At 43.1% G+C, this 16,597-nt stretch overlaps 1 protein-coding gene across 1 annotated transcript in view; it reads right to left on the reverse strand.

The window, feature by feature from the left end:
• Ankfn1 (ankyrin repeat and fibronectin type III domain containing 1) overlaps positions 1-16,597 on the reverse strand; it is a 155,625-nt gene that overhangs the window by 61,485 nt on the left and 77,543 nt on the right. The window contains exons 6-8 of the mRNA XM_026780905.1: positions 11,277-11,374; positions 8,562-8,652; positions 2,803-2,910 (exon numbers count right to left, since the gene is read on the reverse strand). Of these exons, the coding sequence (XP_026636706.1) occupies positions 2,803-2,910; positions 8,562-8,652; positions 11,277-11,374 (297 nt within the window). The remainder of the gene's footprint in view (positions 1-2,802; positions 2,911-8,561; positions 8,653-11,276; positions 11,375-16,597) is intronic.

Consider the following 16,597-nt stretch of genomic DNA (forward strand, 5'->3'; position numbering starts at 1 on the left):
TTTTTTTTTTTTTTTTTAGAAATGAGCAAAAGAATGTCGGGATAAAAACTCGAGGGGAATACTAAAGATGAGGAAAGGAATTGGGCTAGGCGTGTGGCACCCAGCTGATATCCCAGCACTGAAGGTAGAGGCAGGAGGATCACTGCTAGTTTAAGGCCAGCCTGGTCTGTATAGGGAATTCCAAGTCAACCAGGACTTTATGCTGAGACCGTACCTTAAAAACAAACAAAAGCAAGGGTGAAGAAAGACATCAAAAGGCCTAGTTTAGAAGATTTCAGCCTCTAACTAGCAAGAATTCTAGTTAAAGAGAAGAGAGGCAAAGGCGTGATGGTGGAAGAAATAAATGCAAGAAAATAAAGTCACACAATTAAGGATGTAAACTTAAGTAAGGGGAGGGCTTGGAAGGCTCTGGTTGGACAGGGTTGGGGGAGGAGTAGAGATGTTTCCCATTGCTGCTGCACTGGAATCTACTCTGTCTTGGTGAGGATCCCAGCTCAGCACAGCGGCTTCCCCTGGGCTGGCTGGGTCGAATCTGTCACCCCATTTCCACCTCCTAACAGCACTGCAAGTTACACAGCCTGATTTTCTGGCAATGTGATCAGGGCTGGGTTAAATGCTCTTCCCAATGCTCTAAATGGTAGAACTAGGACTTGGGTGATTATTTTTTTTTCTGATTGTAAAGTTTATAAAGGTTTATGTCTCCAATAAACCACAGTATCTCAGTGTAGTGAATATTCAAAACAACAGCTTCAGAGTTCTCTGTAAGCCGTCTTTATGCAGCCACTGCACGTCCTTTGAAACAGTAATGCCCAAGTGTCTTAGAAGGGTTCTCTTTTCTGTGAACTGATTCATTTTATCTTGACGGGCCAGAGGTCAGCCTTTCCCAAAGTTTATGCCGTGGAATCCTAACTCTATGGCAAATCTCGAGGATGCTTCTTTACCCGTGTTTGCTGAGTTCTTTGCTGCAGCCTTTAACGTTCTGGTGTCTATTTTACATTTCCACGAGAGGGCTGAAGAATTTGGTGTCTTCTCACCTTCCCTAACCTGAGCTCTTGAGGGTGGCTGCATCTCTCACATTGTATTATTTCAGTGTAGAGGATACACTTTAACAAATTTAAAAATGTCCCTTTAGGGGAAGGCCTACCTTATTCTTTAGTTTCATCATTCCTAATATTATGTGTACAGCTATGGTTCAGGAAGGGGTACGTGCATGCATGTCAAGAGTTGGATGGAAACTATAGAAATAACTGAGTTATTCAGAAAATCACTTCTTGGCTGTGGGATAGTAATCATATAGTAATAGGGAGAGAATCTGAATCCTGAGTAACATACAAATCAAAAGATAACCCTCCTGGTCTTGGGCAGTTTCAATTTCCATCCTCCAGAATACAAAACACAAAGTGGCTACGGGACTGCAAGAGAGCCTCTGTCCAATCGCTGGACCACCTTTGCTTTCATACAGGAGCCAGTGGGCAGGGATGTGATGGAGAGGCCAGAAAAGAGAGGACCCCCAGGTAACACGGCACTTGATGAAAGGAGTCCCAGGAACCCAGAACTGAATGGACTTTGGTCAGTGTAGAACGGTACAGGTTTCCTTTTGGTGTGTGTGTGTGTGTGTGTGTGTGTGTGTGTGTGTGTGTGTGTGTAACCTTCCTAGAGATCCAGGAATGAAAATCCCACTTAGCTTTCTTTCTCCAGCTGCTCTTGTACATATTTACATCTCCTAACGAGCCTCTCATTAGAAAAACACCATTTTCTTGCAAACACTTGTCCCCCCTCTCCTGCGAGAGCCAACGTTTCTGAAGGGCCCTGTTGTCAGGGCTATACAGTAATTGGGAAACTTTTTGCTAATGCTAAGTTTGATTTATGCCTCGTCTAAACAGCAAGAACAGCATCTTAGTTTGAGCCCTGGGTTTTTTACTCAGCTGGCTCAGCAGGGCCCCAAATCTAGCGAGCCCAGAGTAGTTGGAGATCTGATGGGAGCATGGAAAATGAAAACTTTATGGAGGCTTTAATTCTCCAAATAAAACTAAGTGCCTCTTCCACGAATCATTACACAGATCAGAAACCTGACCCTGGCCCATCTGAGCAGCCCAAGAAACAGAGACGCTTTTAAAAGCATCTCGGAGACTGGGTGAAGTGGGGCTAAAATCGAGAGGAGGTGAGCCCTACGGCTGCCCCAAACAGTGGAATGGAGAAAGACAAAAAAGTTCAAGGTGGGATTAAAGTGCAGGAAGACAAAAAATGAGGCACGGCAGGAAGACTGGACACGACGCCACAAATCCCAGGCTGTAGCTTGGCATTATGACCTCGGGCAAATCAACTTAGCCTCCCTTGCAATGGCCAAAGTGAGGATGAAGTTGGCATGGTGGATGTGAAAACGCACTGTAAGCTAGGCTATCTATAGAGGTGAAGGCTTGTTGTGGATGTCCTTGTTGGAGCTCCCTCCATGATGCTTTGGGGGTAAAATACTGAGGAAGCTTGTCTCAGAGGACCCACAGAAGAGTATTGTGAAGCCAACTCAGAGAGAAGACAACAGTAGTGGAAGCTGTTTTTTTTTTTTTCCCCTTGTGTCGATTTTCAAACTTTTTGTGTGTAGAGGAGAGGAAGGGGAGGAAAGGAGAGAGAAGACTCCATGGAAGGGTTAAAGCAAGATAGTGCTGTAAAGTGATTCCAGATGTACAAATATTAATATCTCTTTTTCCCTGATGAATGAGAAGGTATGACCCAGCTAGGAAACTGCTAAAATTACCGGCGCCACCGAGACCTCAGTCGATGGCCCAGTACAGATTTTATCCTTACCCCGGCAGCTGTAATGCTGATGAAGGGCTCGGACCTGCTGCAGCAGGCTCTCTAGAACTTCGCTCTGTCCCCTGTGTCTGGGCTCTCTGTCGTCATAGTCTTTCCAGTCTATTGAACAAAAGAAACAAACAGAGGGAGATTTTAAAGCAGACGCAGCCTCTGCCCTGCCTTGCCTGAGGTGCCGGGGTTTTGTATTCACTACCCACAGGCTCCGTGGATGAGCACCCAGCACACGCAGAACTGGCAGGCGATGCCGACGGTTTGGGAGCTGCCATTGTTCGGAACCCTATGCAAAACAGTAATTGTGGTTGGCTTCTTGTGTTGGGCAGTTTTGGGGCAAAGAGAAAATAGTACTCGAGAGCCAAAAGAAATAGGAAATTTGGAAGTCCAATATCTGCTTTCCTAGCCCTCGCTCCCCTTTTCAGCATCCCCTGTTCTGATCAGTGCCCCTGTTACCTCTTTACCAGCACCCCAAATTTCAACAGGATTTCACAGTTGGAAAGATGGGTGTGTGTGTGTGTGTGTGTGTGAATGTGCAGACTAGATGAAATCCACAGTCCCAATGCTTTTATTGTAGGCTTCACACTTTTGGCCAAATTGACATTTCTTTCCAAGGAAAGAGCCCATGTCAGATGCCAAGAAATAGAAATCTCCATTTTGCTCTAATGAATGTCTGCTTTGGTTAGCTGGCACAGCCGCCCCTGCACATACTCCGAGCCACCAACCACCCTGTCTGCTCAGTCTCTAAATATACAGTATTAGCTTACATGGCAAATTTAAATTGCAGTCCACACTGAGATTTTCTCCCCCTTCTATTTTCATTCCATTTGGCTATAATGATATCAAGAGTAATAACTCATACGGGACTAATGTCAAGATTGCAATTCTGCTGTCTCCAGCTCTACATTTCCCCCCAGCAGGTCAGCCACTTCATTGTCCATCCCCGCTCCCATTCTCCCTCCTCTACTTTTTCTTTCTGAGTGTTTCAAAAACAACGACTTTGAGTCCATCTCTGTGAGGGCTAGTCACTCCACCTCAGAGAGCCCAGCCAGTCTCAAATTCCCTCCCTGAAAGTAGAGTCGTCTTCATTCAGATACTCAAGGATTTCACAGCAGGGAATTCTGAGCATCTTACAGTGGTCCATCCAAGGTCCAGGATTGTATACATTTAGGAGGGACACCATGGGGGGTCAGCTAAGCCCAGAGAAGGCGCACCTTAGAGCAGGTAGGGTAATGTAAAGTTAGGTCATGGCGTCTGCCACACTCCAGTGTAAGTGTTGGCTCCTCCTGTCCCCAGTTCACTGCAGGAAAGTCCTTTGTATCAACAGGACCTTCACTCCCTAATTTGAAAATGAGGACGATGTCTGTCTCGTGAGAGGTTTATGAGAATGAAATGAGAAGGATAGTAGGGACCTGGCCCAATGCCTGGCCCATGACAGGCATTCTGTAAATAAGACTTGAAAGCCATTCAATATGGAAACACTAGTTTCTTTCCCATCTGATGATTATCTAGGAAGAAGAGGGCCTCGTAGATTTTTCTTTTTCTTTTCTTTTTTTTTTTTTTTTAGTTTTTTTCCGAGACAGGGTTTCTCTGTAGCTTTGGAGCCTGTCCTGGCACTAGCTCTTGTAGACCAGGCTGGCCTCGAACTCACAGAGATCCACCTGCCTCTGCCTCCCGAGTGCTGGGATTAAAGGCGTGCGCCACCACCGCCTGGCTGCCTCGTAGATTTTTCAAGCCCTTCTTCCTTCCCGTTCTCTCCTATGTATGGTTCATTTTTACCTTGAGGAAGGTGAAGCAGAGATACCCCTTTCCTACTCCAGACCAGGCTCACTCAGCTCAGAGACCCGATCAGCCACGACAGCCTAGTGACCTTGTGTGTTGTGTTTATGCTCGTTTCATTATACCGTACATATTTCTTTCTTTCTTTTGGGCAAGAGAGTTAGATCTTAGTTGGAGTTTGTCTGTCGGGGCTGAGTTGTGGTCAAGTCTGGAGACAGAAGATTGGCACAGGTGCCTTCTGATCTTTGTGGGCAAGAGCCATGACCAAACTTCTCTCTGCCTCATTTGCCTCCTCTGCAAAGCCAGTTTTTAATCTTTTTGGGAGATGAGACTGAAAAGAAAGAGTATGAGCCAAGTAGCATCCTGGGCACACAGGAAATGCTCAGTATGCCGTTGGTGAGGCATCGGGAATACAAGCATGCTGGTGTGCAGGAAGGCTGGGACATCTGAAGTTTAGAAAAATAACTGCCAGAGACCTTTAGACTATTTATAGAGCCGCTCACATCTGGACACAGAGTAAACATCACCGTTGCAGGCTCGCAGGGGTCATTGTTCCTTCAGTTGGGGGGGGGTTGCCTTTCAAGTGCCTACGGTACAATGAGGATGAGCGGAAGGATGAGCCGGAGCAATTCTGGGTGGCTGAGTTAGTCCATGGACCCGAGCAAGCTAATGCGTTCTAATGAGTCTTAATGCTGTCATCAGTCCAGGCAGGGGGTGGTGGAGTAGGTCTTAGCGTCTCAGTTTAGCCCTATTACACTGGAGTTGAGCTGGATCTGATGACTTTACGATACATACAAAAATTGCCAATGCTCAATGGCTGCCCGAAGCGAGGGCTGAAGAACGCCAACGTTTTGGAAAGAATGAGTTTTTTTTTTTTTCTCAGAGATGTTTGGAAAGTTCTGATGGCTACATAAAATAGGAGACTGCAGGGATGCAGGGGAAAATTGAAAATATATTAAGAACTCAGGAACCTGACAGGAGTAAACTTTGCGTGGTAGGAAAAGAGCAGGCCGTGCTACATAATACAGCTCACTGTTCTGGAAATGAGACACTTCGATTGCAACACAATGCAGGGCTTACATTCACCGGCCATATCAGGGTTTTCCTGATCGTAACTCAGACAAGCCTGTCTGGGTGCTTTTCTCTTATTATGTACCATACCATATAACATAAGTCTATAAAAACACATTAAGGCCTTTTGTAAAAATATAAAAAAAAAAGTTTTATAGCGTACTGGAACATATTACCAAATTTCCAATTACTCTGTCATGTTAGAGTACATTGTCCTCTAGTAAATATCTGAATACTGATACATGTTACATCACAATGTCATACTTTGTTTATAAATAGAATGAGAGTGTTTTTATATTGTTCTTTCCAAGTGATATGGCATGTCTGCAGCAACTTCAACCACATGCCAGGCTTTCCACTCGTTGCCAGCTACCCTGGCTAATCAAACACACGGTTTTAGAAGGCATTGCTAGTCACAGTGCTAATTACCAATAAATAAAAGACTCCTCTAAGGCCAGAACAACCATTCTCATCACTGGAGAGAGGTCTATGCATAGGCTTGATAGAGTGGGATGTGCGCCTAGAACAAGCAGCGTATAGAGCCCAAACATCAGAGCTTTAGAGGTTAATGTATCATATGCAGATCAGAATTGTGTGAGGTGTACCTTTGAGATCATTTTCCCTCCTGTGCCTCCAGGCTAACCAAGACTAGTCTTTTTTTGTGCTTTCTAATGCTCTATCTCTAATAATTCATATACCTCTACCTTACCAATAACATTGGTCTCTTGGTGCCTTAATCTTGCAATTCCCAGCACAAGTTTCTGATAAGCCTCCAGCAATGGAAATATCCAAACAAAACCAATGATGAAAGCCTTAAATGCAGAGGGAGTTGGGGGCTGTGGAGAGCATTGGCATTGGTGGTCCGAGGCTGTGTAAAACCCTGTGTAACACTGATTCTACTAGAGGTGGTAGGCATGGTTGACTGGCCTTCTGTCTACTTTTCTGCCTGATAAAAGGGCTCTAGTTACCGTAGGAGACATGGACGAGTCTTGGACAATTAATGTTTGAAACATGGTTTAGCTAGGTACCAGTGATGTGGCCTCCGAATAGCCTCTATCTGAATGTCAGTTCAAAGAGTGGACTATGTAAATATGCCTCTATGTTAATGGCTTCCCCATCAGTCAAAGAGATCGAGCCCACTGTGTAAAGTTCTTAGCTTCATGCCGTGAATGGAATGAGTTTGTCTTATAAAGGTTATCTCAGATGGTGATAATGCTACAGACGAGAATGACCATGATGCTGAGTCACAAGGCAGCAGGGAAGATTAAGGACTGTGGTGAGGGCAAGGAGAGACCCTGCACAGAAGTCTCCATTTGTCACCCGATGCCTAGTTGTCTTGGGTAAAAGGCTGTTATAACATTTGAAAAATATAAACAGAAAACACATAAACTCATAACCCAGGTATCTACTGTTAAATGTATCTGTACCTGTGTGCGCATGTGGAGGCCAGAGATAAAACTCAGGTGTCTTTCTTAGTGGCTATCCATCTTGGTTTTAGAGATAGGGTCTCTCACTGAGCCTGGAGTTTTCGAGACAGCCTGAGCACCTTCTGTTTCTGTCCTGTCCCCAGCATTGGGATTACAAGTGTGTGCCACCACATCTGGCTTTTTGAATGTGGGTTTGGGGGATCAAACTTAGGTCTTTGTACTTCTGTAGTAAGTACTTTTCTAAGCCAACCATCTCTCCAGCCACTGTTAAATTCTGAGAGTGATCTAGATGTATCCTCGTAATTTAGGTAAACTAATGGTTAAATGAACGGAATCCCTACATTTGGTATTATTATTATTATTTTATATAAAACTATACTGTAGGATTTTTTGTACATTCAAAAACAATGGGTTTTTCAACACATATTTTTAGTGATTGATCATGTTTGGTTCTTTAATATGGATGTTGAATATGCCTCACTTCACTATTACACAAATATTGGGGATTTGTTTTCTTTGTTATGAATGACATTTAGCTACTATTAATATATCACGGCAGTGCATAGTTTGTGCATCACTGTTTATCTGCATCTCTCTCTTCTTAAATTAGCTCCCAAGATGTTAGCTGAAGCAAAGGAAAAGGCCATCCATAAGGCATTTGAATAAGAATAATAATTACAAATTACATTCTATAAATGATTAAGCAGTTCTTGCTCTCACATGGTAGTACTCTTAACTATAACATTAATGACTTTTTAAAAAGATGAAAATAGAGCCCGGAGCACCGGGCTTGTTGTAAAGAATAGCCTACTCTCTCGCGTGTCTGTAGTTACTGGTTCTGGGTAATTATATTTTTTGGTTAACAGGGAGTTATACCAAACATGCCAGGCATGCATTCTTAATCTTCAAGTGATTGGAAGATGTCTTTGCTGGTTTTCTCGGCCTCCACTACAAAGGTTGGGTGTTATGGTTTTTTTTTTTTTTGGGGGGGGTGGTGACTGTTAATGAAAAGGCTTTTCTCTTTTCTCTTAGCAGAATGTCAGGTAAGCCAAGATGTTTGATTTCATTCTTATAGGAGATCAGTGTCATGTGTCAAGTGTAGGCCAGGAAAGGAAGACAAGGCCTAAGATGGACTGCATACTCAGGGCTGGCCACTCTCATGACGTCTGCTCCATCCCTGAAAAGCCCTGTGACATGAGGTGATTTAGACCCATTCTATAGATGTTGGACTGAGGCCGAGCGTTTCTGTAACCTTTGAAGGCTACTACTAATAATGATAGACACCAGTGTCGGGAAACTGTTGTGACTCCAAATGCCTTCTCCTCTCCCCTCAGCTGCCTTTGTGTGAGCATTTCTGCAGATCATTCTTCTGTTGCCCAACTGCTGCTGTGCGAAGCTGATGAGGGGGAGGGGAGCTGGCAGGGACACCTTAGGGATGGAGTAGTTGAGCATGGTGCCATCCTGGAAGTAGCTACCACCTACTAGAGGGAGAGGCACACGCCGGCGTTGTGGTCTGAGCTGGTCCCCATCCTTTCATGTTGTAAGCTGAGACTTGAACAAAATACTGCTGGCCCTGCAAAGAATTGAAACAGGAAGCTGCATCAGGCATTATAATTCATCATGTTCATATTTGAAGGATTCTTACTTTTTTGATTTAAGACTTAAAATATCATGTTTTTTTTTGGACTGACTCCCCATACCCCTAAATTATATACCACTTCTATCTATCTATCTATCTATCTATCTATCTATCTATCTATCTATCTATCTATCTATCTATCTATCTATCTATCTAATCTATCTTATATATATAAAAGTATACATGCAAAAATTGATTTTATATATACATATCAATTTTTTTCATATAATATATTGTGATCACAGTTTCCCCTCCCTAGCTCCTGCCAGATCCTCCTTGCCACCTACCCAGCCTGCTCTTTCTTTTTCTCTCTTTAGAAAACCAACAAACAAGTCAAAATAAAAAAAATAAAATAAATAAAAATAGAAAAACAAAACAAAAAAATCCCAAGAAACACACACACACACACACACACACACACACACACACACATGCACGCACCCCATAAAACCACAGATTCTCACAACCCACATGGTTCTGCAAGGCTTATTAACAACAGCAGCCTCCCACCATCACTTTTTTTCTATTTATTTTCCCCTCCCTAGAGGCAACAGGCACCAATATCCTTAGCTGGTCAAATTACTGTAGAAAATTAACAAGCTACAATAAATATCTTTGCAGACCAACGCATGAAGGCAGACCTCATTGTCTTAGTGACTGCATAGTACTTCACTACGAGCAGAAGCCTTCATTCTCTCAACCAGTCCCTCACTGGTGGATTCTGAGATTCTTTCCATTTTGTGCCACAATAAATAATGCGTCTATGAATATCCTTTACTCAGCTGTTCAAGCAAGACAAAAGCCTCAACTTTCTGATGTGACTTAATTTTAAAGCCACTATTAAAAGAACGGCCTGTAATCTTTAGCATCTTTTTATGGGATTAAGAATTAAGAAGCTAATTTTTGCTTACGGATGAAACATTCTCTAAAATGTTTTGTATGGTTTTAATGTTTGCTTTGCGGTTTCTTTTCTTCTGTTTTTTTTTTCCCTACTTTTATTTATTTTTTTCTGGGAAACCAAAGGGGTGTTAGAAAAGCCAATATTGGATGAATGATTGCTTGCTGTAGATGTAAAATGGCATTTGCGTTAAAAAAAAAAAAAAAAAAAAACCTTTGTGGAGACTTTGCTAGGATTTCAATGATATTGCCTTACCATGTGATGACGTTAACACCTTTTTCTCTAACATTGAAAGTTGGGTTTTATGCACCTCAAGGTTATAGGAATGGCCTAGTTCTATAAATTCACTTCTGGGCATTTATATGCTCAGTATAATGTCTGCATCACTCTCATTGGATGGCAAAGTGGAAAAAAACATCATCCCTAGAGAAGCTAGTTTAAGATGTCAGAGAACTCCTCTGCGGGGAGAGTTTTCCATTTTTATCACGATATCACTCTTTCTTTTAAGCAATGGAAATTCCCTGGGGTCCCTCCTGGCCTCCTTCCACCATGCGAGCCATGGTGTTGGAGCCAGCCTTCTGCTGATAGCATCTCTGGGGCCACCCACTCCGGGGGCTTTGTTTGCTCTGGTAATCCACAGTTCTGGTCTCTGGTATAGACATGCGATTAGGACTAAAAATCAGGATTCTTGGTGGTGACCAAACCACCAAGAATTTTCTTAGAATAAACTGGATGCCGTTGGTTGATGGCAGCTTTTTAATGCTGGGTTTCAGGATTATATGCTACAGATAACTATTTTAATTGGCTAACCTCTAAGAAAACAACAGAAATATCTCTCTGTTCCTCCCATATGAAAATCTTAGGATATTAATTATTTGAATTCTATTTTAAAAGTTTAAGGTTACTCTTAAAAGAGCTTGCTTTAACATCGTATTTTTTTATCTTCTGAATTGCAATTGTTTGAGGAAATTCAGTCCCTCTGTCTGAACAGATTTGCTAGGTGTTTTTATTTTTTTGCGTTTTGGACGTTCATTTGTGGTTCAAAATTAGCAATTAATATTTGATTTTTAGATTGGTTAAATAAATAAACATGGCTAGCTGGCTAGTTCCAGCTTTTCAGTCACAATTGAAGTTGGTTTACGCTAGCTACATAGAGCTTGTGACTTTGCCATATATAGTTTCTTTTCTGTAGTAGCAGATTTAAGCAGGTTTTTTTTGTTTTCTCCTTTTAATCAGGGGAAAAGGATTTCTCTCAGGAAATTGTGTGACTCCCATTGATGACTGATCTCAATGAGGCGGTAGGGGTGAGGGCTAGATGAGGCTGTTATTTTTACCATCAGACTGGGAGTCAAAATTGGATCCCTCAGAGCCTTTGATCCCCTGCAGATTAGACTGTGATCCAGAAGGCAGCAGCTTTCAAGGCTCGCATGAGGCCAGTCTCTTTCTGATCTCTTCGAACATGGCAGCCGACAAAGTGGTTCATGCTGTCTGCTTAGCCTTTTGTGAGACTCAGATTATAGATACCAGACATATCACACTTAACGAGTGGCAGTTGTTGCCAGAGGACCGGGTGTTGGCCGTCACATAGAGAGTAGGCATCTGCTACCAGCATCCCTGTGTGAGAGGCAGGGGATAGCACATCTATCAGGAGGACCCTTACCGTGGTGAGGCCTGTGATTGTGCACTTTAGGGTCTGCAAGTTGTCCATGATGATCTCCCCAGCCAAAGGGGAAAAGTCTTTAGACATGCTCCATTCCACTATGGGGAGGGGGATAAAACAAGACTCAGTCACGTGACAAGCAACGCTGCAAGAAACAGCTCCCACCCCCACCCTTGGCCCTGCATCCTCAGATAGCTTACTGTTCTCCTTGGATGTCAAATCATTTTCCAAGTCATTTTTTTTTAAAAAGATGAGCTCTTCTCTGAGAGAAAAATAATCCTCATATACATACCTTATAAATTTTAAAATCTTGATAGATACAATTTATATGGTAGTATGCATGCATTTTATGATGTTCTTTTTTTTTTTTTTTTTTTGTTTTTCGAGACAGGGTTTCTCTGTGGTTTTGGAGCCTGTCCTGGAACTAGCTCTTGTAGACCAGGCTGGTCTTGAACTCACAGAGATCCGCCTGCCTCTGCCTCCCAAGTGCTGGGATCAAAGGCGTGCGCCACCACTGCCCGGCTATGATGTTCTTAATGTGAGATCTAATGCATATTAAATATGCATTTGTTAATGACAGGGATGTGTTCTGAGAAATTCATTATTAGGTAATTTTCTTCTAAGAACACTGTGGACTGTACTTATACAAACCTAAGCCAATGTGATGCACTAGGCTACAGGCATTTAGCTTATTTTTTATTGATAAAAAATGTCTACCGTGTGTTTGTGGGGTGAATGGCCCTGATTTTTGTCCATGAGGCCATTGCTATATGAAGATACCATGTGTATGTGCACACACAAACACACACTCAGGCACAGTCCTAGATAATAGGTCATTGAATATGTATGAGTCCAATGTATGAGTTGCTGAATGCGAGGAGCAAAAGGTCCATTGGAGCACTTACCTCCTAAACCTTACTTGGCCTCATTTTACTGAAAATGGCTTTTCAAAGTCCCGGTTACATTTCATCTCAAATGAAGGCACTCTGCTCATTTCCTCTTTATCATCCAGTGCCCTCTCCTGCAAACACCCTCTTCCTGCGGTGTCTCATACACTAACCTCTTCTGCTTTCCTCCTATAGCTGTCTCCCAGCCTTTCTCAGGAGCTTTTGCTGGATCTGGGTCTGTGGCTAACTTGTCTAGTGCTCGTTGTCTCTGTCATCCTAAAGTAGGTGTTCGTCGACCCTCAAATCACCCAAATCCCAGCCTCCCTTGTACTATGTGACTGTATCCTTTTACAGCCTCTTTCACTGGGTTCATAGGCCATGGTCAGGAAATGATTGGATATCACACGTGGGAGCATCTTACATAACTGTTTATATACAGGAGCGACTAAGAGCAAGCTGCACCCCAGCGGGAGCCTTAGGAGCTGAAGTCACATGAACAGCCTCTTGTTGACAAGCCAGAGACATGAAGGTCCATCATCCTCTATGATACCTTAATCTTCGGCAGTTAAATCCAAGTGGCTTTCAGTTTGCCGCCCTGTGGGTCACCCATCTCTAATTTTGGAGCCACTGTCTCTATCCCTGGCCCCATTTCCTTGTCTCCTGCCAGTCACACTTGCTTCCCTCACTCTCTCGGCATCACTGCCCTACATTTCCTAGAGCTCCCATAATTACAGCAGCCCAGATGTGGGATGTGCAGCCACCGCTGGCTTCCCCGAGTTTTCAGTAGCCTTCCTTTTTCTGGGTTATGCCACCTTTTTGACTGCCTCTGTCTTGGTCCTTCCTGGTTCCTCCTCTTCTCCTTTCCAGCTGAAGCTGTGCTCCTGGGGCAGGATGGCGGCGGGGCTGGTTGGACCTTTTCTTTCATTCTGTGGACTTGCCCCTGGTGCTGGCCTTACCTTTTGTGGCTCTGTGAGTCTTAGAAGTGTGACTCTAGGTTTGGCCTCTCTCTTGCACTTTAACGTCCTCCTGTAACTCTCTCCAGGAGCGCCCTTGCTTGGTCTGAATTCTCCCTAAGCATGTCTTTCTGCCGAGAATGTGTTCTCAGTGTCAACAAGTGGCATTTCCATCTACCCAACTACCAAACAATGGTCTCACAACACCCTTGCCCCATCTTTTTCCTGCTTCCTTACAGCTGATTGACTATTAATTTCAAAATGTCTCCTGCCAGATCCCCATTTCCCCTGCCATTATCATAATCCAGGAAATGACCTTGGTAACTATAAGGATCAATATCCAGCATCTTCCTAGTTGGGTTTTCTGCTTGGCTCTTTCTCTTTACAGGTGAGCCCCATACAACAGCTTGAATTACAGATTAAAGTAGTTATTCATTCTTCTTCCTAAAATCTCTTCATTGTGTCCAGTTGATTTGGGAATAAAATAAAATGAAATCTTAAAAAGGCATCCAAAGACCTACACATCTGGCCCCAGCCAGGACTACTGTCCTTGTCCCTTGCCGTGTGCAGGAAGGGCTTTCTGCTGTAAGCCTCTGTTTAGCAGATCGTTCTGTGTACTTTACTCTTTGTGACTTTTTGTCCTCCCAACCTTTGCTTGGTGAAATGCTGATGAGCCAATGAGATTCAGCAAAGTCAACTCTAGAGTCCTCGGACATAGATAACTGCACAACCCTGACTGTGTTCCCAGCATACTTTGTTAACATTAACACTGTATTCTGTTTTATGGCATGTGGCCTTTATTCTTGTTGATTGCGAGAAACCCGAGAAGCAGCCCTTATTATTTCCTTCCCTGGTTCTAAGTATAGATTTTGTAGTTTGTGTACGTATACTGCTCCCAACCCCAAATAGTACTTTCTACAAAATAGTGGTATTTTTCTTTTTTTTTTTTTTTGGTATTTTTCTTTAATGTAAACCTTTTCCCATCTCCTCCCTTTGAAGTGCTCAGACATATTATACAATATAATTAGAATCAAATGATTAAGATTATATATCAACTCCTAATCCATGCCTTCACTGCCTTATATTATATACCCTGAAACCCATAAATATCTATTTTATTTGTTTGAGGCAGCATCTCATTTTGTTTCCCAAGCCAGCCTGGAATGTTCTATATAGCCTAGACAGGCCTTGAACTCATGAGGACCCCTACCTCAACCTTCAAAAGGTAGGTGTGAGCTACCATGTCTGGTTCCCATATGTACTTTAAAGAAGATACATAGATTTTGTTTTTCAAAACGTTTTATTCTTCTTGTGAGCAACTAACTCTTAGAGAGGCAGAGTCTCTTAAAGTGAAACTAAGAGAACTTTGTTTTCAGAGTGGGCTATCACACTGACCTGAAGATAAACAGCAGTAGGAATAACAAAACAACGAGACACCATTCATAGCAAAAGTGAGTAGCAGAGGCTGGACAGAGAGCTCACTTAGGAACACCGGCTGCCTTTACAGAGGTCCTGAGTTTGGTTCCCAGTACCCACATGGCAGTTAATCACTGTGCATAACTCCAATTCTAGGAGATCTGATGTCTACCAGACGTGCATGTGGTGTACACACATATATATATATGTACTCACACATACACATGAAATAAAATTAAAAAAATCTTTAAAAGGCAGCAAATACATCAAGAAAGAACAACATGAAGGGAACACTCTAGAAACAAAAATACCCTTGCTATAATAATATAATGCTGCAACAATTTAATACAGTTTCTCATGTTGCGATCACCCCTAACTACTATAGGAGATTCGATCCATTGTGTGAAGATGTCTCTCTTTTACCTCACCTGTCTAGAACACCATCTGATTGGTTTAATAAAGAGCTCAACAGACAATAGCTAGGAGAGGATTGGCAGCACTTCCAGAAAGAGAGAGGAGCTCAAGGGAAGAATCTGAGAGGCAGGAGATTTTCCAGCCAGATATGGAGGAAGCTGGACCTGCAGTACTGAGGAGAGGTAATGAGCCATGTGGCAGAATATAGATTAACATAAACAGGTTAATTTAAGTTTTAAGAGCTATTTGGGAACAAGCCTAATCTAAGGCCAAGCTTTCATAATTAATAAAAAAAAGTCCTGTGTCATTATTTGGGAGCTGGAATGTCTGACTGTACCCAAACATAAAATTATTTTCATTCCTGCTTCATAATTATAACTTTGCCACTGTTATGGATTATAAATATCTGTGTTTTCCAACCGTCTTGGGTGACCCCTGTGAAAAGGTCACTCGCTGCTGGAGAGTCATGACCCACAGGTTGAGAACCACTGCCAGTGACTAGATGGCTCCACCTGCCCCTTTCTTCTCTGTTCCTTGGGGTTTCTCCTGAGTCTCTGGGGGCCAAATCCCAAGCATCACAATCATGCAGTCCCCAGAGGCTGTTCGGGGAGTATAGAACCCTGATGCCCCTATGACCTGTAGAGTCATTGGCCAGCACAGCCAATTAATTCCAGGACAGACTTTCTCCTCTCTCTTCTCTGACGCAGAGCATGAAAGACAGCAATCCGAGGACCCAGGTCATACTGGCATGTATTATGCATTGGCGTGACAAGGGCCTCCTGAGTCTCATTGTAAAATGGGGCCCACACTGCACTGAGACAGACCTGAGTCAACAGTAGTGTGTAGAAACTTTAGGATCAACCCTTGCCATCCAAGATGCCAAGTACTAGGGGACACTTTTATCTAAATCCTAGTCCATAGGAAGAAGACTCCAGTGTGGAACTCCAAGCTGAAGTTTTCCAGAGAAGGGCTGGGACTCCGGTCTAACAATTGAAATGGCAGAGGAAGGGTTTGGAATGGTAACAGAGTTTTTGGCATGCGATTAATGAGACTCTGCTCAAAGATACAATGCTTAGCATTTCTGAATAAACCACTATTTTTGTCTGAATCAAAAGTATTTATACTCTATTGAAATTCGCCTTACAAAAACATGTTTCAGTAGAACACGAGGCCTGGCTTCTTGACAGACAAAAGCAAACCAAAGGCAGGTTTGTGAGGACGTGGGTGCTGCTCTGGAGTTACCGCCGGATCCTACTTAGTGTCTGTGTAGATTCCGTGACTCACTGGCGTTTCAGAGGTAAAGGGGTCTGGGAAAAAGAATTCATATCAGAGGGAAAAGTCCTCCCTTTTGGGATAGCCAGTTGGTTCTGGGCTGCCAACAGTTTCTCCTCCATCTACTTTTTTGGGTGGGGGTGGGATGGGGTAGGGCGTGTGTGTGTGTGTGTGTGTGTGTGTGTGTGTGTGTGTGTGTGTGTAGGGGGCTCTTTCTGGCCTGAAGCTATGGTTTGAGGTTGGTTTGTCCTGGCCATGCTGAACTGAAGATGGATGCTTTAAAAAAATCCCACACTAGCTCAGAATTGAGAATAATAGAGGGTTATTTATTTAGGGGTAGACTCACAAATCAATATCCTCTGCTGGAACGGAGAACAGC

The sequence above is a fragment of the Microtus ochrogaster genome, chromosome 7 (assembly GCF_000317375.1).
Source record: "Microtus ochrogaster isolate Prairie Vole_2 chromosome 7, MicOch1.0, whole genome shotgun sequence".
NCBI lineage: Eukaryota > Metazoa > Chordata > Mammalia > Rodentia > Cricetidae > Microtus > Microtus ochrogaster.